The sequence below is a fragment of the Camelus dromedarius genome, chromosome 8, assembly GCF_036321535.1.
Source record: "Camelus dromedarius isolate mCamDro1 chromosome 8, mCamDro1.pat, whole genome shotgun sequence".
NCBI lineage: Eukaryota > Metazoa > Chordata > Mammalia > Artiodactyla > Camelidae > Camelus > Camelus dromedarius.
This window is the reverse complement of record NC_087443.1, coordinates 58214049-58236954: the sequence shown is the minus strand read 5'-3', so window position 1 is coordinate 58236954 and position 22906 is coordinate 58214049. Positions and strand designations below refer to the sequence as shown.

The 22906-nt window shown below is 46.5% G+C and overlaps 1 protein-coding gene across 3 annotated transcripts in view; it reads left to right on the top strand.

Moving 5' to 3' along the window:
* The window catches only part of SEC31B (SEC31 homolog B, COPII coat complex component), a 28869-nt gene extending 9820 nt beyond the window's left edge, over positions 1 to 19049 (top strand). For 2 of the 3 annotated variants that reach the window (XM_010974439.3, XM_064488332.1), the window contains exons 6-26: positions 691 to 834; positions 1190 to 1332; positions 2200 to 2299; positions 2419 to 2580; positions 3086 to 3220; positions 5606 to 5836; positions 7754 to 7828; positions 8090 to 8188; positions 8548 to 8647; positions 9164 to 9342; positions 9594 to 9720; positions 10082 to 10227; positions 10957 to 11130; positions 11639 to 11797; positions 15152 to 15329; positions 15759 to 16073; positions 16309 to 16367; positions 16678 to 16824; positions 17113 to 17229; positions 17681 to 17752; positions 17976 to 19049. In XM_010974439.3, coding sequence (XP_010972741.3) covers positions 691 to 834; positions 1190 to 1332; positions 2200 to 2299; positions 2419 to 2580; positions 3086 to 3220; positions 5606 to 5836; positions 7754 to 7828; positions 8090 to 8188; positions 8548 to 8647; positions 9164 to 9342; positions 9594 to 9720; positions 10082 to 10227; positions 10957 to 11130; positions 11639 to 11797; positions 15152 to 15329; positions 15759 to 16073; positions 16309 to 16367; positions 16678 to 16824; positions 17113 to 17229; positions 17681 to 17752; positions 17976 to 18155 — 3042 coding nt within the window. In that variant the 3' untranslated portion in view covers positions 18156 to 19049. The remainder of the gene's footprint in view (positions 1 to 690; positions 835 to 1189; positions 1333 to 2199; positions 2300 to 2418; positions 2581 to 3085; positions 3221 to 5605; positions 5837 to 7753; positions 7829 to 8089; positions 8189 to 8547; positions 8648 to 9163; positions 9343 to 9593; positions 9721 to 10081; positions 10228 to 10956; positions 11131 to 11638; positions 11798 to 15151; positions 15330 to 15758; positions 16074 to 16308; positions 16368 to 16677; positions 16825 to 17112; positions 17230 to 17680; positions 17753 to 17975) is intronic. The other variant, XM_031461601.2, reaches the window with a different exon arrangement.
* The last annotated feature ends 3857 nt before the right edge of the window (positions 19050 to 22906 follow it).

The following is a 22906-nucleotide window of genomic DNA, read 5'->3' as shown; positions in this document are numbered from 1 at the left end:
TTGAGAGAAGGAGTGAGAGTACTGCTCATCATAGAGTAGCTTAGGCAGCATTGGTCCCTGGGCTCAGCAGACCAGGGACAAAAGTAGGATACCCAGATATACTCTTGTCCTTTTTGTGGGAGAATCAGCCTTGTCTTTATGTCTGGTTCTCCCATGTAGTTGGGGGTCTTGTGTATATCTGTCTCTGAGTGTACCTATCTTGTCAGTCTATAACTGGGCCCATATTTTTCTTCCTGGCTTTTCTGTCTTAACGCTTACAGTATCGTGAGGTAAGTTGAGTATGAATTTGATAGCATCTTGTGCCCTAAAAGTAGCGGTGGCTTTTCTCTCTGCCTTGTTCTCTCTGGGGGTCTTGCACGTCTGTGTTTCCCTCCCCCTCTCTCCTTCTTCCTCTCCTTCTCTCTTTGTCATAGACAAGAGGGCATTTTTAAATCTTGACTCTATCCTCTCAGGATCACCTTGGGATAGAAGTAGAACCCAAGTGTATCTGTCCTCTCAGCTTCTACACCAGTTCCCTAAAGGATCCTCTCTGGAAAACTCAACACCCAGATCCCTGAGACTGGCTTGGTTTGGGTAGCCCCATGTCTACTCTTGGCCCTTCTATGGGTGGTTGGGAGCAGTTGAGCTGCATCTGTCTTTTGGTCCAAGGGTGACAGGTTGTCCTCAACCCCTCCCCCCATCCTGCTTCAGCAGCCCACAGAAGACGTCAAGGCACTCTCTTGGAACCGTCAAGTTCAACACATTCTGTCTTCTGCTCACCCCAGCGGCAAGGCAGTCGTATGGGATCTCAGGAAGAATGAACCTATCATCAAAGTCAGTGATCACAGCAACAGGGTAAGTCGAATACAGGCAGAATATAGGCTCAGGCTCTGCCATCTCTCAGGCCTAACACTTGGGCTGCTCTCCCCTAGGCTAGGGCTCTGCTTTCAACTGTTACCCAGGTGGATTCAGCCCCTTAGCAGATTTCCTATTGAGAGTGAGAGCTTAGGGAAGCTGAACTGAGCTCATCTGGAGGCTTCTAGTGCTCCTTACTTGTGGTCATCATTTACTCCAGTGGTTGTGCTGTTCCCAGCCACATAGGAGAGACATAAAACCTGCCCTCAGAGAGGTCCTGTTCCAACTGGACAAAAAAAGTTCATAACCAGAAGAATCAGGTTACATCGCCCATTGGGGTCTGCTTTGTTCACAGATGCACTGCTCAGGCCTGGCCTGGCACCCAGTCATAGCCACGCAGTTGGTTCTGTGTTCAGAAGATGATCGTCTTCCAGTGATTCAGCTGTGGGACTTGCGCTTTGCCTCCTCGCCCCTGAAGTTGCTGGAGAGTCACAGCAGGTAGCATCTCAAACCCTGTCCACATCCTTGGTGAATGGAAGGGCCATAACTAACCTGGGTAGAAGGCAGTGAATGTCTCACGTTGGCTACCAGACATTCTCCTTGGCTTCAAAGCCGTCCCAGTGAGCACACAGTTACCCAGTTCTAGCTCTTGCCCCAACCAAGAGGAGTTCCGTTAGCCCCAGAGGTTATGGAAAAGAGCCTGAGATTCCATCTAACTTCCAGAGATGGGAGTAGGGATGGGGTCATGAGAAACAGTGGAGCCAGTGTTTAGTCCCGCTGTGAGAGTCCCCAGGCTCTGATATGAGGATAATGCTCATTTCTTTAGGTGATGAGACTGCCTCCTCCAAGACGTCTCCTTAATAAAAGAACCTTGGTTCCTGCCTTTCCTGTGAATAGGTCTGCCTCCGAGGCTATAGCTCTTGGGCCCACAGCAGAGAAAGCAGCCCCAGAGTCTGGTCTTTCTAACTCAGGGGCCATGCCTTTATACCTCTATGGGGACTTTTGGGAGTTAGGTCCTTACTACCCTTCTGCACTAAAAGCACCCACAGGGTGGGTGCTTACCTGATTCATGCTGATTTGTAATCCCTACTGTACCATCAGGGAAGAGAAGCAGGCCATCCTGCAGTGACCTGTGGAAGGCAGAGTGGTATAGTGCATAGTGCACTGGCTCTGGGACTTGACTTGGGTTCTGGCTGCATGACTGCTGAAAGTTCCTTTATTTCCTCCAAAGCCTCATTTTCTTCATTTGTAAAATGAAATTATATTGCTCATTTTGGGAGGATGAGATTTATCCAAGATATATAAGGCACCCAACTCATAGTAGGCATTCAACAAATGTTAGTTCCTCTTTCCTTTCCTTTTTAGGGGAATCTTGTCAGTGTCCTGGAGCCAGGCTGATGCTGAGCTGTTGCTCAGTAGTGCCAAGGACAACCAGATCTTGTGCTGGAACCTGGGGAGCACTGAGGTAGTCTGGCCCTTCTGTGGGCATGCTGGGATGGGAGGGGAATCTCAGCTGCACCTATGTATTCTGGGTTGCCTTGCCTAAGTCAGGATTTCCCTAATGGTTGTGTTCCCTCATATTAGGTGGTATATAAGCTACCTACACAGAGCAGCTGGTGCTTTGATGTGCAGTGGTGCCCTCGGGATCCTCCAGTGTTCTCTGCTGCCTCCTTCGACGGCTGGATCAGTTTGTACTCTGTGATGGGTAGGAGCTGGGAAGTCCAGCAGATGAGACAGGCTGACAAGGTTTGAAGAATGCTAGGGAAAGGGGCTGTCTCTGTTTGAGGGGGAGAGAGGACATATGGCCTGAGAAGAATTGGAGACTTGGGAAACCAGAGCCCTGGGTTTGGGGAGGGATGAACCTTTGCTCCAGCACCCATCTTCCCAGGAGGATATCAGTTTCTACCCAATACAAAGGAGGCCTTTACCTTGGATGTTCCCTGTGGTATTTTAGGGAAATTGGACCTCCACGCCTGAATCCTTTGTTATTTTTGGAAGTATGAACTGTCTTACCTCCCTGTCTCCTATAGATCCATTTGGTGTTACACTCCACTGTAAACATTGGATGCAGTAGTCTTCCAAAAGAGCCTACTGCATGGGAGTTCTCACTACCAGTCCCCTGGAGTATGAGAGTCCTGCCTTTGTGGGCCAGACTGGGTACCTCAAGGATCCTTTCCAAAATGTAGTTTGTAGGAGTTCCTGGCTAAGCCACCACTTCACCCTGATGATGCAGGTGTCCTTTTGCCCTCAGATCTCTTCTTCCTTCAGCAAAGGCCAGCCTCTCCCACCGTTGCAGGTGCCAGAGCAAGTGGCCCAAGCATCATTGATACCTCCCCTGAAAAAACCCCCCAAATGGATGAGAAGACCAGCAGGCGTTTCATTTGCTGTAAGTGTAGTGTGTGTTGTGTTGTGGTGTGTGTGTGTGTGTGTGTGTGTGTGTGTACGTGTATGTGTTAAGCCTGCTGTGTGCCCATCATGGAGCTGCATTCTGGAAGAGATTTATTCCCATTGCCTGTGTCTCAGATCAGGTCCCACTTTACTGCTCAGAGAGTTGCTGTAGCTTCCCTCTCTACCCCTTCACACTGCCTGCTGTTCCAGTCCTATCTGAAAGGAATTGATTGCCTTAGACCTCTGTTATGGAGAACTGTCTGAGATTCCATCTGATTTTTCTCTAACCTCTGCATATCTAGAATGGTAGTGAGTCCAGGCATGGAATTCAAAGCAGGAAAAGGGTGAATGCAAAGCATGAAAGAAAAAATTGTTGATTTCATCCTCTCCTCTACTCAAAACCTTTGATCTTCATTACCTTATAGACTCAAAGCCAGATATACACAGAGCCCCATTTACCTCCAGTTTTTATTCCCACCTTATTGCTATGTGTTCGCTCTTCTCCAGTTACATAGGACTACCTTCTGTTCTACAGATAACTGCAGCCTCCCCCTGTACCTTACCCTTCAGCTTCTCTTCTGAGCACTGAATCCTCCTGCAGCCTTTCAAGTTCCCTCACTTAAATACCACCCCCTCCATGACGCCTGTCTAACCCTAATCAAACTTGACCTTGCTTCTGTAATCTCACAGATTTGTACTCCTGGAGTGATACCTGTACTAACTGTACTAAAGCTACTTATATGCATAAATAGGATCTGGAGACCCTAGTAAGTACTAGACTCCTTGAGGTTAGGACCATGTTTTATCCATTTTTATCCCTAAAACAGTGCTTCCCAAACTTTAATGTGCATACAGATCACCTAGAGATCATGTTAAAATTCAGATTCTGGTTCATTTGGTCTGAGGTAGGGACCAAGATTCTGATTTTCCAACAAGTTCCCAGATGATACCCTTGCTGCTGGTCTAGGGAGCAGTAGCAAGGCCCTAAAGCACCTAGCACAATGCTTTAATTATTAAGTTTGAATTAGAAACAGATGTAGTAGAGCTGCTTGTTTTCAGAATGGACAGTTTTACTAGGGAGGTAAGGCAAACACACTCAAGAGGCAGGGGGGTGAAAACTCTGAAGTCAAGAGACCTGAGTTCATATCATAGGTCTGTCACTTATCAGCTGGGTAACCTTGGGCAAGCCTCTTAACTCAGGACTTCAGTGTTCTTATCTGTAAAAGAGGAATAATAATACCTGCCAAGCTTACATTAGTGAACTGACATGAACCTCAAGTAAGAATATATGCAAACACTCTGTAAAATTATCAAGTATTATACAAATCACAAGTTAAGATGGTTCTATTTAGTGCACTCTGTGGTGTAGATTTTTGTGCTTGGGAGTCAAAAGAAGAATTCTGACTGGGGAAGCTCATTAAGTAGAGGGTCTTAGGAAGGGAAGTAGTAAATGGTTGAACAGTAGTTGTAGAGCATGGCTGAAATTGGAATAGCCTGAAGGAACTTAAAAAAAAAAAAGAAAAACAATGCCCAGTACCACCTCCAGAGCTTCTGATTTTTTTGTTTGGGGTACAGCCTGGCGACTCTGGATCACTTCCCAGATAGTTTTAAAGTGCAGCCAAGGTGAAGAACTGCTGGAGTAAAGGAATTTTCCTGAGCTCTGCTTTTGTGCCAGGTGCTTTATATAAAGTACCTAATTTGGTGAGAAGGATGCTCAGATCAGAGTGTTGTGGTGGGTGAAGGCACAGAAGCAGGAGTGAACAGGGCACTTTGGGGATGTGGAGTAATCACATAAGTGAGCAGGGAGAGATACTGGCCCTGATTTTGAAAGATTTTGTGGATTATAGGCAGAGGAACTTAAGCTCTCTCCCATGGCCTTGTGAAACCAGTACAAGCTCCTGAGTAGCACCAGGTATAGGGTGGTGGTCTAAGGCTTGGGACGGAGGAGGAAAAACCCAGAGGCTAGCAACCTATTCCAATAATCTAGGTGTGCTAGCACTAGGCATGGGACAGAGGGGGCCTGCATGAGGAACACTGAACAAGAAGAGGTAAGATTTTGTTGTTGCTTGGCTATGCTGGGTACAAAGACTGTGATAATGCCAAGGAGTTTAGTTCAGGTATCTGGGAGAATGGTGGTACCAGGACAGGTGAGGGAAAGATGAGTATCATGTATTGAAGTTTTAAGCTGATGGTGCTGAACTTGCAGAGGTGGTTTTGGGATGGGGGCACATTTGCTACTCAGTTCCAGATCCTATTCCATCCCAGGAGTTCTCATATTATTGTTTTCCTATCCTAGGGTCAACCAATAGATAGTCTTCCCTGTGATCCTGATTTGGTGTTAATTTTTGGCTTGACCTTTCTCTTTCTTGTTTTTCCTCACCAGTTTGGGGGGAAGCTGGTTACTTTTGGCCTCCCCAGCACTCCTGCACATCAAGTGCCACAGCCTTGCCTCCGCCTAGTCTTCATCAGTCAGGTCACCACAGAATCCGAATTCCTGCTGCGGTCAGCTGAGCTGCAGGAGGCCCTGGGTTCAGGAAATCTCCTGAATTATTGTCAGAACAAGATCCAGGAAGCATCACTACAAAGCGAAAAGATGCTCTGGCAGTTCCTGAAGGTAGGAAGTCTGAAGGCTGGCTGCTCAGAAGTATTTCCCCCAAATTCTCCAGCCTATGTCAACCCCACCCTCTGGCAGCAACCACACTGTGATCCAGATTACAGAGGTCCTAACCCTCACTGAGTTTTTCTACATAGCATCCACCCCTGGGCACAGAACCTCCACTCTTTACCAGAGACTCAGAGACCATTTATGGCTAGGGAAGCTGATGAGTACAAGTGACATTTGCCTTTTTTCTGCTGTTGCTGATGTCCTGGATACTTTACCAGAGCCAAGGTGAGGGCTTTCACAGTGCCATGCCACAGGGCAGTTAAGGTGATGAGAAGGGAGAAGAAAGGATGAGAAAGGAAAGGAAGATCAGCTGGAAAGGGTACATTGTCATCAGAAGGCTTTGAGTCGTTTCATGTAACACAAGGCATGTCATTGTGCTGGGACTCAGGGCTCAAGTCCCACTCAATGCTGAAGGCATGGCTTCAGTTCCAGTGCCAATTTAATCTCAAGTTGCTTATGATGCCAGGATGAATGCTCTACCTGTCAAAAGAAATGAGCAAAAGAGAGGAGAGAGCTGAAGGAAGAAAGAGAAATAACTGGACAGGCAGTGAGAGGATTAGTAAAGTCTTTGGGATTAAAGAGAAGAATGCAAATAGAAGGACAGGGTCTGTCCTGGGGGTCTGAGAAGAACTTGGAGTCAGTGCTTCAGACATAGTAGAACTTTATGAAAGTAAACACCAGGGATCTGAGAAGGAGAAAAGAATTTGAGAAAGATCATCAACTGCAGAGTGAAGCTGGAAAAAGATGTGGGAAGGAAAGAGTAAGAAATAATTCCTTTGTTATAAGTAGGTTACAGGCTGTAGCTCCAGGAATGGTGGGGTGGGAAAGAGTAGAAAGATTGATCAGCCTTTACTCTGCTGAACAAAGGAGGCTGTGGTGCCCATAAGACAGAGGGGAGTGTGGTTTAAAAGCTACCCAAGAGCTGTCCATCATGATGGTCCTAAAGCTAAGTATGGATGAACATTTCCAAGGGAAGAGCATGGAAGAAGGAGGGGGCCCTGAAAAACCATGAGAAAGACTGTAGTCAGAATTCATGATTCAGTGTGAGATAAATGAAGGCTCCAAGCCATCTAACCCATTGCATTGAGTGGATAAGCTTTGCTTGCTGTATCTGTGCAACTTCCACTAGGAGTCTTCTCACCTAGCCATTTAGACTCACAAGACTACTGAAGACTCACTTGGCATCAGTCGCCTCAGAAGGATAGGGGACAGGAACCACAGCTTGTCAACAGAGCAGCATCAGGTAGTTCTCTTCTGTGGGAGGCCTTGCAACAGCCCACGCAGCAGTTTAGCATTCTCTTTTTCAGCTCACCAGAAGGCAGCTCAGTTGCAAGAAGATGAGATATACATCAGACTGGTGTGCAAACTGCCCTGGTATAGAAGCCTCAGGCCCACAAGAGCCAATATCTCTTGTATAAACTCCATAAGCATAGCTTCTAGGTCCCTGCAGGGGATCTGTTTAGTTACAAGAGTCCTTGCAATCAGGGAAACCCAGAGCATGGTGTCCACATCAATTATCAATGGTTTACATAGTCCTAGTCCAGATACAATTTACTAGTCACAAGCAGTGTTGCCTAGAAGCATAGTTGATATTATACTTTTATCAGGTTACCAGGGTAACAGGAAGTCAACTGAACGTCCAATTCTTATGCAGAAGAGGGAAAGGGTTTTGTTAACACAACTGCATGCAGCCCAATAGGAATCAGATCTGGGGAGAAATAGAGAGAGATGGTCTTGGCTTCGGGGGCACTTCTGTTAGTACAAAGAACTTTATTTGAGGGTACACTGGCACAGGTGTCCAGCTGGTGCAGGAGAGGGTCATTCACATTCGTTTAATGGAGACTTCAGTGTTCTGTCATTCCTTAGGTGACCTTAGAACAAGACTCCAGAATGAAATTCCTAAAGCTACTAGGATACAGTAAAGATGAGCTTCAGAAGAAGGTAAGGTGCTTTCAAGTCAGAAGCATGTGCTTGATGCAGAGAAGAGAATCCTGTCAGTGGAAACCATCTTAGAACACCTCTTCCTGAGCTTCACTAATGCATATATGAGCATTTTATCTCCTGGAGATTAGGCTTTTTCCCAGGAAAATAGCTCAAGGATTTTAGAGGGTCCAGTTGGTGGGGTATGCAGATGGTAAGAAAGCATAATGCTTATTTGACTAAATGCTGGGAAGAGTGGTACTCATAGGTCTCTCCTTGCAGGTGGCCACATGGTTAAAGAGTGACTCTGGGCTGGGTGAGAGCCCTCAGCCCAAGGGAGATGACCTCAAATGTATCAGACAACAGGCCTTCTGCAGCCAGGTATGGTAGGAGCCCCACCAGCCTGACCTAGGGTAGCACAGAAGACTTGCCTTTAGGGTATCTTCCCCTTTCTGGCCCTTTGCTTTGGTCTTAGTAAGTGCTCAGCTTCTGTGGAGGTCTTCAAACTCCTCACTCTCTTGGAACCAGAATGTGACACAGAGCCCATAAGCTTTTGGACTGGGAATGGAGCTGTGTTTTAACCGTGAAGTAGAGCCCTTCCCAAACCTTACCTGGTTATTCTTTTAGCTTTATCTGTTAAGGGCCAACTCGTAATTGCACTCTCAGAGAGAGTTACTAAGCCAGATCTCTGTCTTCTGGGTTCATTTCCCAAGGACCCACCTCTGTCCTTTCTTGTACAGACCTCCAAACATACTGTGGAGGAAGCCTCTGCCTCATCAACCTTCTTTGATGAGCTGGTCCCTCAGAACATGACTCCATGGGAGATCCCCACCACAGAAGGTATCCTGACCCTGAGGGAGAGGAACCCTCTGTGTGGGAGTAGGTGGGCTCAGAGTTCTTGGACTTGAGGACATTCCCTTCTTGTCCCGGCCTCCTACTTTCCCCGGTAATCACAAATGTTGGGTGGTTCTATACCAGTTAGAGCTCTCTCTGGCTGCAGATTTTCATGAACGGGTCTTCCTATGGAAGGCCTTCTACCAAGGTGTTTTTTTCTGTCCTGTCTTCTTGCTTAAATGACTGTGACCCTTTTTTGTGGAGCAAGCACTTGTCACACTTGTGATACTGCCCCATGATTCCCTGTCTTCTGTTGGGTCCTGTCCATAGAGAGTTACCATGAACCTGGGCACCCCAGGACACCCCAGTATGTTTTGTTGTGAAGGAATGAAACTTGGGAGTTTGTCTGGGGCAAAGGAGACTGAGGGATACAGAGTATAGGAGGTGGGCTGTGGGCCCTGCAGGGGCCAGAAAGCTGGGATCTGAGGGCAGGCTGATGCAGAGGGGTGCCTCTGCCTGCAGATGTGGATGGACTCCTGAGCCAAGCTCTCCTGCTTGGGGAACTGGGCCCTGCTGTGGAGCTGTGCCTGAAGGAAGAGCGCTTTGCTGATGCCATCATCCTGGCCCAGGCTGGGGGCACAGATCTACTGAAGCAAACACAGGAACGCTACTTGGCCAAGAAGAAAACCAGAATCACCCCGGTAACTGCCCACCAGGCAGGAGAGGAGGGGAGGGGATTACCTGGAATCAATCAAGTGGATGCCCACACTTTGGGACTGATATTTAGAGGATATGTCACCCCCACCCCCATTCTAACCACCCCTACCTCACCCCTAGCCCCTAGTCAACAGGAAGGCTATTTATGAGGGGCTTTTCTTAGCATATCACTGTGACTCCTGCTGCCTATGCTGGTTGGTGACTGATGGCCTCCTTCCCTCTCTGCCCACTTCAGCTGCTAGCCTGTGTTATACAGAAGAATTGGAAGGATATGTTGTGTGCCTGTAGCATGAAGAACTGGAGAGAGGCTCTGGCCTTGCTACTGACTTACTCAGGGCCAGAGAAATTCCCTGAGCTCTGTGGTAGGTGGTCTTCGGCTCCAGGACAGAGTAGTGTGACTCTAGCATGGAGTCAATGGATGCCCTGAGGGAGGAGGCTGAGGAACAGCCTGAGCTCTGGGAGGCCAGGCCATGTTCTCAGGAACTACAGAGCATGCCCCTACTTTTAGGAGGGGTCATTTATTGTCCTCTTTTACTTTTTCTTGTCACATCTTGGTGCAAGAGCTTTGCCCTTCACTGCAGAGCAGGATTAGCCTCTGTGTTGTCTTGAAGCCACTGTGGCTCCTTTTCCAAAAGCTCATGGTTCCCCAGCTATTTTCAAACAGGAGAAGGAGGAGAAGCACAGGGACTCTGTGGCATTAAAGAAGTTTCCATCTCTCTGCAGACATACTGGGAACTCGCATGGAGCAGGAAGGCAGCAGGGCATTAACTTCTGAAGCGAGACTCTGTTATGTGTGCTCAGGGAGTGTGGAGCGGCTGGTGGAGTGCTGGGCAAAATACCATCAGACTTCATCCCCCATGGCTCTCCAGGTACCCCTTCTCTTCAGGGCCCTGGTCTCTCCATACCAGGCCTGCAGGAGAGGCAAGTGGTAGACATGTGCAGGGACATCGGAGGCAAGTCTTCTGGGTACCCAGGCTGGAATCAAGGTTTCAGTGGCGAGGCTTCTGGGTACCCAGGCTGGAATTATGGTACCTAGGCCCTCAAAGTCTGGGACTTTCTCCCATGGGTAGGCTATCATATTCTTCCCTCCTTCTCAGTCAGGGGAGACTGAGCAGCAGCTAAGTATTAATTTTCATAATTTTTTCCACTTCAGGTTTGGGTATATAAGTTTACTCTATATTTGAGTAATTTGGGCCTTCTATTAGCTTTTCTAGGAAAAGTCCTGTGGATCTGAATTATACTAAACACACTGCGGGGGCCCAGAGAAGGTGGGGGTTACAGACTCATGGGAAGACAAAGTCACATGTGAAACAAGAGTATAACAGAATCTGAAATTGATGATGTATTAGCATAAAGGATAAAGAAACCAAACAGAAGCAGAGGTGTACAAAAAATGTAAGACCCAGACAGCCTAGAAGGTGAAGGCAAGTGGCCCTTCTCTAACTGTCATGTTTCTCGTATATCATCATGGGCTATGGCCCTAGCTATGGCCAGATACCCTCATACCCATAGTGAGAAGTCCTTGGGTGAGCTACCTGGGCTTGGAGAGCAGAATGTGCTTTGAAGAGGGCTGACTGCCTTTATCTTTGTCCCTATAGGACCTGATGGAGAAGGTGATGGTCCTTAATAGGAGCTTGGAGCTACTGCAGGGACCTGATGGGGTGACCCCAGGCCCTGCCACCACCTATAGGGTCACTCAGTATGCCAACCTCCTGGCAGCCCAGGGCAGCCTGGTCACTGCCATGAGCTACCTACCCAGTGACTGTGCTCAGGTAAGTGGCACCATGTGGAAAGAGCAAACCATTTCATTCAATCATCTAATACTGGCTGAGCACTTCCCTGTTCCAGGCACTATGCTAAATGGTGAAGCTCCCAGGATAAATAAGATCTTGTCCCTCAGGAAGTTCACAGTCTCTTGAGGGGAAATCAGACGTCAATAATTTCTCATGCCCATAACAGAAGCTTATACTAAGTGCTGTGGGACTCCACAGGCAAGGGGCTGGCTTTGTCTGGAGAAGTCAAAGTCTCCCAGTGGTTAAAACAGTTGAGCTGGACCTTCAAAGAGAAATAGCTTGCTCCCAGATATAGGGCATTCTAGGCATGAAGAACAACAAGGAGGAAGGTTTGGCAGGGATTAGAGACCTTTGAGTCCTCTAAGGTGGCTGAAGTGTAGAGGGTCAGCTGAAGGTTGAATGCTATATGGGGCCAGGTTTTTAAGAGAGGATGTTTACTTGTTTTAATTCTACTTAACACATTTCTTCATTATTACAACTTTTATAGCCACCAATTCAGCAACTGAGAGATCGGCTTTTTCATGCCCAAGGTTCTGGTGTCTTGGGCCAGCAGTCTCCTCCTTTCCCCTTTCCCCGGGTTGTTGTGGGAGCTACCCCCTACTCTCAAGAGACATCTCACAGACTGGGATTCCAGCCTTCTCACCAGGTAAGACCTTACTTGTTAATTCATTTGTTCATTCATTCAGAAATACTTGTTAAATGTCTGCCAAGTGCCAGGCATGGTTTTAGGCACTTGGAATATATTAGTCGAAAAAAAGGTGAAAATCCCTGTCTTCATAAAGCAGAGATTCACTTATTTTTCCAATAACTGTTTAGTGAACAATTGCTAGGCACTTAGAATGGAAAGGTGCACAAACCACGATCTTTGCCCTTAATTAGCTCATAGTCTAGTGGAAAGATCGATATATGAAAAATAACTGCAGTAAAATTAATGAATCCCATGATTGGGGTATGAGAAAGTGCTATGAGATCACACACAAGAAAGCAATTTACTGAGAGTGGGGGATGTTTAGGGAATATTTCAGAATGAATATGATGTTTGATCTAAGTCTTGAAGATTAAAAGTTATTTAGGCAAGGGAAGAGGTAAGGAAGGCTATCTCAGGCAGTGGGAATGGCATGTACCAAAGGCAGTGAAGGGAAAGTAAGCAAAACCCATTTGAGGAATGACTAATACTTTAATGGGGCTACAGAACAGGTGTTTGTGGCAGTGAAATGAGTTAGTTGAAGCTGAGGTAACAAATAGGAGTTAGATCAGGAGAGACCTGGCATTCTGTATTCAGCAGTTTAGATTGACCCCGAAGGCAGTCAGGAGCTATTGAATGGTCTTATGCAGGGGAAGGGCTAACTATGTGTCTAGGAAGGGCAAGACTAGAGGCAGTTGGGAGGCTATTAGCAAGAGATGATGAGGGCATGAAATGACCTAAAGCTAGAGAGTGAGGTTGGATCTGAGATATTTAGTAGGTAGAACTGACAAAAATTGGTGATGGTTTAGAGTAATGTGTGAAGTAGGGGAACTGACCACAGTGCCCAGATGGATAGGATGCTGTTAATTTATGAGACCCGGAGCTTACCAGAGGGAACCAAAACCCAAGGAGATTGTAGATAAAGTATAAGGCAGAAGTTCTGATGGTCATCCTGTCCCACCTTTCATTCCCACCATAATTTTCTTCCCTCCTTCACTTTCCCCCTCCCTCCTCTTCCTTCTCTTTCCCTACTTGCTCATTGTCTTTTTCGCTCCCTCCTTCCCTCTTACCCTCTCTTTTCTATTTTGAAATAATTATAGATTCACAGGAAGATGCAATAAAATGTACTGGGAAGTCTCATGCATCCTAAGCCCACCACACCCCATGCCAGTGTCCCACACAAGCATAGTACAATACCAAGACTAAGAAACTGACATTTAGTATAATCCATAGATTCAGATTTCACTGGTTTTATATGTACTCATTTGTGTGTGTGTGTGTGTGTGTGTATGTAACTGCGTAAGAATTTGTCTTTTTATATTTTTAACAGAGTCCTTCACAGAAAAAAAGTTTTAATTTTATAAGATTCAGTTTATAAAGTTTTCCTTCTATGGATCATGCTTTTCATGTCAAATCTAAGAACTCTTAGCCTAGTCCAATGTCCCCCAAATTTCCTACTGTGTTCTTTCTAGAAGTTTCATATTTTTACAGTTTATATTTAAGTCCATGTTCCACTTTGAGTTAGTTTTTATATAAGGTGCAAAGTTTGGGTCAGGTTCATTTTTTTGCCAATGGATGTCCAGAATCATTTACTGAAAAGGCTATCTCTCTTCTGTTGAATTGATTTTGCTCCCTTGTCAAAAACTAGTCGGGCATATTTGTATAGACTTATTTCTCAGTTTCTTATTCTGTTCCATTGATTTATGTTTCTATTCCTCTGTCAGTACCACTCTGTCTTGATTACTACCTCTAAATAGTAAGCCTTGACATGGGGAAGAGTAATTCCTCCTACTTTATTTTTCTGTTTCAGAATTGCTTTGGGTATTCTAGTGCCTTGTCCTTTTCACATAAATTTTAGAATAAGCTTTTCTGTCCAAAAAGAAACTTGCTGAAATTGATGAGAATTGCATTAAAACTATAGATTAAAGTAGGGAGAAATGATATCTTTACTATGTTGAATCTTCCCATCCATGAACATGGTAGGTCTTTCCAATTCTGTCTCCATCAGCGCTTTATAATTCTCATCATACAGATTTTGACATGTTTTGTTCAATTCAAACATAAATATTTAATTTTGAGCAATTTAAAATCAAATGGTATTGTATTTTAAATTTTGGTTTCCAGTTGCTTGTTGTCAGTATATAGAAATATAATTGGTCTTTATGTGTTTATCTTGTATCCTGTGACTTTTCAGTGCTCAGAAATGAGATTCCTAAACTCATTTATTAGTTCTAGGAGTGTTTTGTGGATTCCTTGGAATTTTCTGTGTAAACAATCATGTTATCTGTGAATAGAGACAGTTTTATTTCTTTTTTCATGAAACTATATGCCTTTATTTTTCTGGCTTTGTTGTAGTACTAAAATAAGAGTAGTGTAAACACCCTAGTCTTAAAATCTTAGAGGGAAGACATTCAGTCTTTCACCACTAAGTATGATGGTAGCTCTAGGTTTTTGGTAGATGCTCTTTATGAGGCTAACCAGGTTTTCCCCTCTGTTCCTGGTGTACTAAATCATGAATCAGTGTTGAATTTTGTCAAAATTTTTTTGCATCATTTTGTATGATCAAATGATTTTTCTTCTTTAACCTGTTGATATGGTAGATTATGTTGATTGATTTTTAAATATAGCATGATATATATTTCATGACCTGGAATAAATCCCACTTGGTTGTGGTATATTATTTGTATATACATTGTTGGACTTGATTATTGCTAAAATTTTACTGAGGATTTTTGTGTCTAAGTTCATGGTCTGTAGTTTTATTTTGTAGTATTGGTACCAGGGTAGTATTGACCTCATAAAGTGAGTTAGGAAATGTTCCATCTTTATTCTGGAAGAGATTATATGAACTTTGTGTTAATTCTTTGAATATTTGGTAGAATTCTCCAGTGAAACTGCCTAAGCCTAGAGATTTCTTTGTTGGGAAGTTTTTAATTACAAATTTAATTCCTTTAATAGTTACAGAACTATTCAGATTTTCTGTTGAATTTTGGCTGTTTTGGTGGTTTGTGTTTCTTGAGGAATTGGTCCATTTCTTCTAAGTTGTCAAATTTATGAATGTAAGGTTACTTGTATTATTCCTTTATTATCTTTTTGATGGCTGCAGGGTCTGTTGTAAGGTTCCCTGCTTCAGCCTTGATCTTGATGACTTGTGTCTTCTCTTTTTATCTTTGTCAGTCTTTATAAAGATTTATCAATTTTTTAAATTTTTTTTTAAGAATTAGCTATTTGTTTCATTTTCTCTGTTGTTTTTCTATTTTCAATTACTTACCTTTCTTTTCCTTTCCAAGTGCTGACCATTTTTTCTCTTCACAGGTTTCAACTCCATCTCCAAGGCCAAGAATTTTTACACCTCAGTCTTCACTGGTGATGCCCTCGACACCTTCCCATCCCAGCCCTTGTCCTGGGCCTAGAATGCAGAACACAAGTGACTGTAGGCCACCTGGGTTCCAGGCAGTGCAGCCTTCGGCCCTGGGCCCTGGGCTGAGGCCTGGTGAGTGGCTGAGTGGAGAGCTCTGTAGGCAGAGCACGGAGGAAGATAGCTGGCATGGCCAGCATGGATTTGGGAGGCAGTATGTTGATCTTGTGAGAGGAGGTTGGAATTTGAAGTCGAATTCTCAGTACTATCACTTACTGTGGGCAAAACACCTGGTCACTTTGTTTCTTTCAAAAAATGAGAGTGTTGTTATGTTGGTCCTTTCAACCCTACAAGATTGTTTTGAGGGGCAAATAGGGATGTATTTAAAAGTACTTTGTAAAGGTAGATCTCCATACACATGTGTTAATCATTTATTATTATTATTATTATTACTATTATTATTATTATGGATTTTTTGTTGCTGCCTTGTTCTCCCTTGATGTGCTCTCAGTCTCTCCCAAATTGAAGTTTAGTGGCAAATGACCTGTTTCTGTTCCATTTCAGCTTTATCTCAGCCGCAGCTGTTAGGAGGGCAAAGGGTGCAGGCTCCTAACCCTGTGTACTTCCCTGGAACATGGCCTCTTCCTGGTCCCCCTCCACCCACGGCACCCCCAGACATCAGGCAGCCTGGCTCTGCCTCCCTGCCTGAGACTCCTCGCCTGCTCCCTCTGCTTTCTGTGAGACCACCGGGCCTCAGCCCTGGGAGCTCACAGCCGCCAGCCCTTCCTGTTAGCTTCTCTGCGGCACATCCTCCAGGAGGGCCAGGTGCTCCATGCACTGGTGTCCTCCCAGCCGCTGGCACCTTGATGCCTCACCAAGGTCAGTCTTCTTCAGTAGCTTCCCTCTCCTGGATCATGGCCTCCGTCTCCTCCCTTTCCCTCACCACCTCAAGAGTCTCTTTCCTCAAGCCAGTGAACTGGGGTTAGAGAATGTCTGCTGGTCTGCAGAGGGAGAAGTGGTGGACTCCAGCTAAAATAATTTTGCTGGCCTTCAGACCAAAAATTGCAGTGTTCCTGATCATGCCCCTAAATATCTCTGTATTTATACTGTACAGGACCTCAAGACTCCTTGAAAAATTCTCCAGTGCCCAGGGGAAACCTCCAGAGGAAAAAGGTCAGTGCATCTCTCCCCAACCACCTTCTTATACATTCACCCGTGACCCAAATTCTAGTTCCTTACAGAATGCAACCCAGACCTTCCCATTCTCAGGCACACATTCCATACTCTCTCTTTCCCCACCCCCTCTTCTCCCCTCAGCCCCCTCCTCTTTCCTTCTTATATCCATTCACCAGTCTTCTCACTTCCTAGTTCCCCACTCACTATTCTGTCCCCTTGTTCACTCATAATTTCTGCCACTCCCTCAAACGAGGGCAAAAGGAGTCTCTCAGCTTAGACTCATGTACCTTTCTTTCTCTCTCTCTAGTTTCCAGAGACATTTATGCCCCCAGCACCAATTACTACTCCAGTTATGTGCCTCACCCCTGAGCCACGAGGGGTCCTTTCCTCACAGCCTGCTGTCTCCCTTGTGAGCCATGCTCCCCCTGGAGCCCCAGGAGAACTCAGCCTGCAGGTGACAGGAATAATGTGTTCCCTTCCTCTTGCAAATCTTCTTGGGTGTAGAAGAGCAGGGAGCGTGGTAGATGAGCCTCATTCTTGGAGGCAGGCTCTGGGCTGAAGGAGACAGGGTTGGGGGCAGATACCAAGTGTCCCTACTGCAGAGGAGGGAGGGTGCCCCCTCCCCAGCTCTACTCCACTCTAGTGGGACCAGTGTGACGCTGAGTCACACTGAGGACTAGCCCTGAGCGGAGCCATGGGAAGGACAGCTTGCCTCTCTCTTGTCTTTGTGCTCCCCCTTCAGCAATTTCAGTGGCCACCTGAGAAGATGGAAAAGAAAGAGCTGCCCCCCGAACACCAGTCCTTGAAGATCAGCTTTGAAGCGCTTTTGCAACGCTGCTCTCTGTCTGCCACTGACTTAGTGAGTCTGAACCTTCCCTATGATGCCCCCTCACCTACCAGCTGGTTCCAGGACCCCTTAGCTGTAGACCAGTTCCTTGTGTGACTCTCTTCTCACTGCCCCTAGACATGCGGTCTGTATCTTATACTTATTTGATGTCCCTGTGGAGTGGGGAGGACTTGTCTGGTTTGAAGTTTAGCTCCTTGGTAGCAGAACCAACAGCATTGAGACTTAGCTCTTGGAAAGGCCTCAGGGAGGGAGGGTGAGACCAGGACTAAGGAAACCTGCCATTCATTCACTGACTGTGTCAGCTTGAGCCACTCACTTACCCTCTTTGGGTCTCTAGTTCGTCATCTGTGAAATGAAAGAAGGAGCGGTAAACCATCCTAGCTCTAATGTCCCGTGATTCTTTGTGGTCCTACGTAGTGTTAAACTTAGGGGCTAGAATCAGAATCCATTTCCCTCCCTGCAGAAAACAAAACGGAAGTTAGACGAGGCAGCTCTACGTCTCGAACATCTATACGAGAAGCTCTGCGAGGGGACGGTAAGTACACTCAGTGGTGCTCCTCTGCCTCCTGGCCCTCCACTGCCACCCAGGGTCAGAGGGAGCCAGGGTCCCTTCCCATAGGCCTCACAACCCTGGGTTCCCCACAGAATATAGACATCTCATCCAGACAGGACTCCAGAACTTGTCTCCCTTCTCCCTCTGTGCCTCCAGGGTAGGGGAGAGGTTGGGCTCACTAACCTATTAGCCAATCCCTCCACAGCTCTCGCCTCACATCCTGGTGGGGCTCCACGAGGTTGCTCGATGCGTGGACACAGGAAGCTTTGAGCAGGGCCTCGCGGTGCATGCCCAGGTGGTGGGCTGCAGCAGCTTCAGCGAGGTCTCCAGCTTCATGCCTGTCCTGAAGTCTGTCCTCACCATTGCTCATAAGCTGCGTATCTAAACCAGGCAGCTGCTCTTGCCAGGAAGCTGCTTCTACTGTGACTTAACTTTTTCCCACAGGAAAGGGGAATTTCCAAACAAATTCTGTTTGTTTTTCTCAGCCCTCTTCTCTTGCTACCAGGTATATGATGCTGCAGGCTTGGTGCCTGCAAATCAGCAGAGTGCCTGCTCTCTACCCCTTTATGCCTGGCCTTCTGGGGCTCTCGCAGCCTGTTTTAAAACTACTCCCACAGGGCCTGATGCATGGTGTCTTCTCCCCCAGGGATATTCTAAGTGGCTTCTGAGAGGGTGAGCAGGATTGTTACTTCCAAGTCTACCTCTGCTGTATCCATCATGTGGGACTTTTGTTTTCCCTTTCTGTGGGTTACAAGCCTGACCTTACCTCCTCCTCGCCTCTGACTTCATATTTCCAGGTCTGTATTTCTCTGAGCACTAGAGGCTGGGGTAGAGTTGACTGTTGTTCACCCTTTGAACAAGTCATAGACATGAGGGCTGGGTGCTGAGCAGAACCAAGAGAAGGAACGTAGGCCCTTTTGAAAAGGGACTTCTCATCTGCCAGCATTATGAAGGGTGGAAGGGGTGCACTGCCTTTTGCTGAGAGCTTTCTTAGGGTATAGGATAGGAGCAGAGGGACCACTGCCCATGGGGAACGGCCTCTGACTCAGCCTGACTGAGCCCCAGCCCAAGGCTTAGACCATTCATTCTGTGACCAGAATAGGTTCTGGAATAGGAGCCATATTAACGAAAGACTTAAAACACTGCTCCTCAAGGCTTGGAGGCCGTTCTCCAGTCCCCACACGTCTCAGGACTGCCTACTCTGGCTGCACTTTCGTGGTTGGGCTCTGCATTTGAAACACTGATGTACTTAATGTGCAATAAAGCTGCTTTAATTTGGTTTCCTCGGTCATCTCCAATCATTATCTCCTCTGGGTCGTATTTTGCCCTTACCTGTCTTTCCAGCCCCCTTTGTTCTTGCTCCCTGTACCCTAATAAGGCAGAAGAGAGGTTAGGGGACAGATGGGAAGTCAAGACAGTTGAAGGAAGGAGGTGACACTGAATTAGGCTCTCTCCTCACAGCATTTATGCTCACCCTGCTATGTGTGTGTGTGTATGTGCATATGCGTGTGTCTCCATCCGTGCCTGACGTTCAGCTCCAGGGTTTTCCCCACACCACTTCAGGGCTGAGCTCAGCTGCACAAAGGAGCTGGGTGTGAAGCCAGGGGTACTATCTCTAATCCTGTTGTAGATCCCATCATGTCTGCGGGCTAGATGTGTGTGTTTGGGAGGAAGGGATTGTTAGGCAGTATTTGTTTGTAAAGCCACTTGCTCTTCAGATAATACTTGCACTAACTTCTATTGATGAAGCAGTGTGAGCCCCAGCAAAGTCCTTTCCCAAAGTGTCTTTGAAGCCAAGAGCCCATTGAAAGGAAGAAAGGCCGGGAGAGGGGATTAGTTTGTTCAGCAGCTGTGAATTTCAGTGGGAGGTTGATGAACTCCGAAGTCTTTGTTTAAATTAAAGGGGGGGAGAAAAAAGCCGCTGCTGGAGCGAGAGCCCCACTTGGGGCCCTGAACTAACACAAGGAGAAGTCTGAGCTGCGGGGAGCTGTGTACTGACTGCGAAGACTTTTCCCAAACACTTTCGGGAAAGGTGTTGTGAGAAGAGAAGGGGGCGGGGTGGGGGATTAGCATGTGAAATGAAGTTTTCATTGACTCCAATGGGGGTAGAAGGCTATTTTAATGGCATTTTGTTCTCTTATTTTCCCTTCTTGAGCTCTTTAGAGATATTGTTTTGCTAAGGCAGGCTTTCTTCCCCTTCTTTCCAGTCTGCGGATTGCCTCTATGGGAGCCAACATAAATATTTCTCCTCCAGGAACGCGGGTTAATTAAAAGGAAATGAATGAGTGGAAGCATCCAATCCAGACCCACAATAGGCGAGTGCCCTGGCCTGCCCTTCCCTCCCACCACCACCAGCACTGCCAGCGCTGAGCACGACCCTGTCTCTGTCTTTGCCCTAACCTGCTGCTAAGGCCAGTTGAGGCTGGGATTCTTTTCAGGAAAAGAAAGCCCTGCCTGTGTGTAGGCTCACAGGCCAGGAACAGGAAGGAGACAGTGTTTTGCGCCCCCCTCAACCAGCATCCTTGTCACTTCTCAGGACCTCCCTCTGCTTCTGTCCCCTGGCTGAGACAGATGGACTCCTAAAGAGCACACAAGAGAAGGGAAGGGGCCTGGGTGCCAGGACTCACCCCACGGTAACTTACTAGTTGGTGGGACAAGCCAGACATTCTTTTCAGCATCGGGCTAAATCTATAAAACAAAATGTTTGACTAGCTGACCTCTAGTGTGTCTTCCCAAGCAGCCAGTCTGGTTGTCCACATTTGTAACGGGGAACACAGCCCTAGCAGTTGAGTATAAGAGAGAACCTAAATTCCATGAGTGCAGGAGGTTGGTGTATTGTTCACCACTGTATTTCCACTTGTGTTTGTTAAATGAAAAAATGAATGAATGGATAATTTAAGAGGGGGAAAAAGCAATCCAGATCTAAGGTAGCTAAGTAATGTTTTCTTCATAGACTCAAATGAAGCTGGTATCACATCCATTTGGGAATACAAAACAGTAACCTATAAAAGAATTTTCTGGCAGCATGTTTCAAGTACCGACATGGAATTGTCAAATATGAAGCACAATAGTTCCCCTACTTGTATGCTGAGAGACCTCCTGGAGAATGCAGTTTTCCCTTATAACGTTGTTCTTGTGTATTTTCTAGGTGCCTTGTCAGATTTTCTTACTGTACAGTATCAAGTAATTCTGGGACAGCCAAGTTAGTACATGCTGCTGCCTGATTAGGGACGAAGGGCATTTGGGGAGATTCAAGAGACCCAGATCAAAGCTGAGGGAAGGAGCAAAAGGCCTTTTGCTGATAGAACTGGAAATGAAGCACTAGGAGACCCTGAAGGGAAGTGTGTCCCCTGTAAGGAGGGAAAGGGAACCTCTTCCCTCAGTAAGTGTTAGTGGGAACAGAAGATGTGTAGGGATGAGGCCACGGACTTTGTGTCCGACCTGGCCACTGTCTCAGTGTGGAATATGGGAACTCTTCCACTCTCACAGGTTGGCCCCTAGAGCCTCCACCGTTTTACCTACTTGAGCCACATCGCCTCTGTGCTCTCTCCTCCTCTGCAAGAGGTGAGATGAGGTTGTTCAGCATTTGACCGGTTCTGCTCTGGAAGGTCTGCCTGGCGCCCAGACCCAGGACTGGCCTAGGGGGAGATGACTGGGAACTTCCTCAGGCTGTGGAGGGTCTGTCAGGGATTAGTTCTTCCCTTCCCAGAGCCCTATTTCATGAGCAAGTCCCTGCTGTACTCTTTATTTCTGAGAAAAGAACCAGAAGACTCAAGCACCTCAGGCAGCAAGGTTTTAGCTATTGAGTGAATGTATTAGTGGAAGATTTATGGGAATGATTTACTAATCCTTGGCAGGTTAGCCTCACTTGGGCCAGGATAGCTACTTAGGCCATCAAAGAAGTGAAGCTCATGGGAAGATGGTATCCTGGCTAGGTGGGAGAGAGGAGAGAACCTAGAGGTTATATCTTCCATATACCCTTCCCCATATCCCCAAGAATAAGTTCAACACCTAGGAGAAAAAAGATACATATCATATTGATTGCAATAAATTAAAATTCAAGGTGCTGAACTTCCTATTAGCAAAGTCTCATTGCAGGAAGCTTTCTTATTGAAGGAAAGTATCCAGTGCCCTGAATCCTGCCTGTTTGAGAACCAGGTTTGTAAAAAGGAAGGGTCCCAGCTTCTCCTTGTGACCTGTCTTTAGAGGTGCAAGCCAGGGTCTGAATGGGAAATTGGCTTTATTTAGCTGAGTCTTCAGGAAAGAGAAGAGGTAAACTTGTTCTAGGAAGATGTAGGTTAGGAGCAGGGAGACAGATACTTTAAAGGGTAGGAAATGACTGGCAATCTGCCCTTACTCATTCCCAGACATTGTATGTGTCTGGAGCACCTTGGGTGGGTGATTGTCTAGGAAGGTCATTGCCCCACTGGCAAAGTTCATTAGAGACGTGGTATGAGAAGGAAGAGTGGCACTCTTGGTTTTCATCAGTTCAGCACTCTAGGGTTCCCACTTCCTCCATCTTCAATCTCTGCCTCTAGGAACCAACCCCCAAAGAAGTGCTTTTTCCTGGGTGGGTTTTGTCAGTATCCCTTCAGGGAAAAGAGGGAAGGAGAAGGGGAGAGAAAGCAGAGATTCCTGGGGAGATTAAAAATACAGGAGGGGCTCTGCAGAAGGAAGATGTGACTATTTCAGACATCTGACAACAGGAAAGGAGTGGGGGGTGGAGAAAATGGGTAAAAGGGAAAAGCCATGCTTTCCCAGGCCCTGCGTATCTTAAAAGGATTCTTCCATTCCTAAGTTCCACAGGGTAGGCCAGGCATTAGGGCAGCTAGATGGGGAGGAGGAATGCCTGTTATCATCCTAGTCCGAGGACGCTCAATAGCTCAGAATCTCAGAACAGATAGTTCTCAGACCTCAGTGTGGTGAGCAGACGGTGCGGACAGCTCGAGGAGAGCTCAGAGGAATTGTGGAAACAGGTTGGAAAAGTGGCAAGCACTGGAGAGATTGCAGCGTCTCTCCCTCTCGGGATCCCTGGGCTTGGTAATGTGGGGTCCCTATTCCCTAGATTCCTCTATTCCTGGGGTCTCTAAAAGAAGTCGAGAACAAATGGGGAAAGGAGTGGGTGAGAGGAGACCC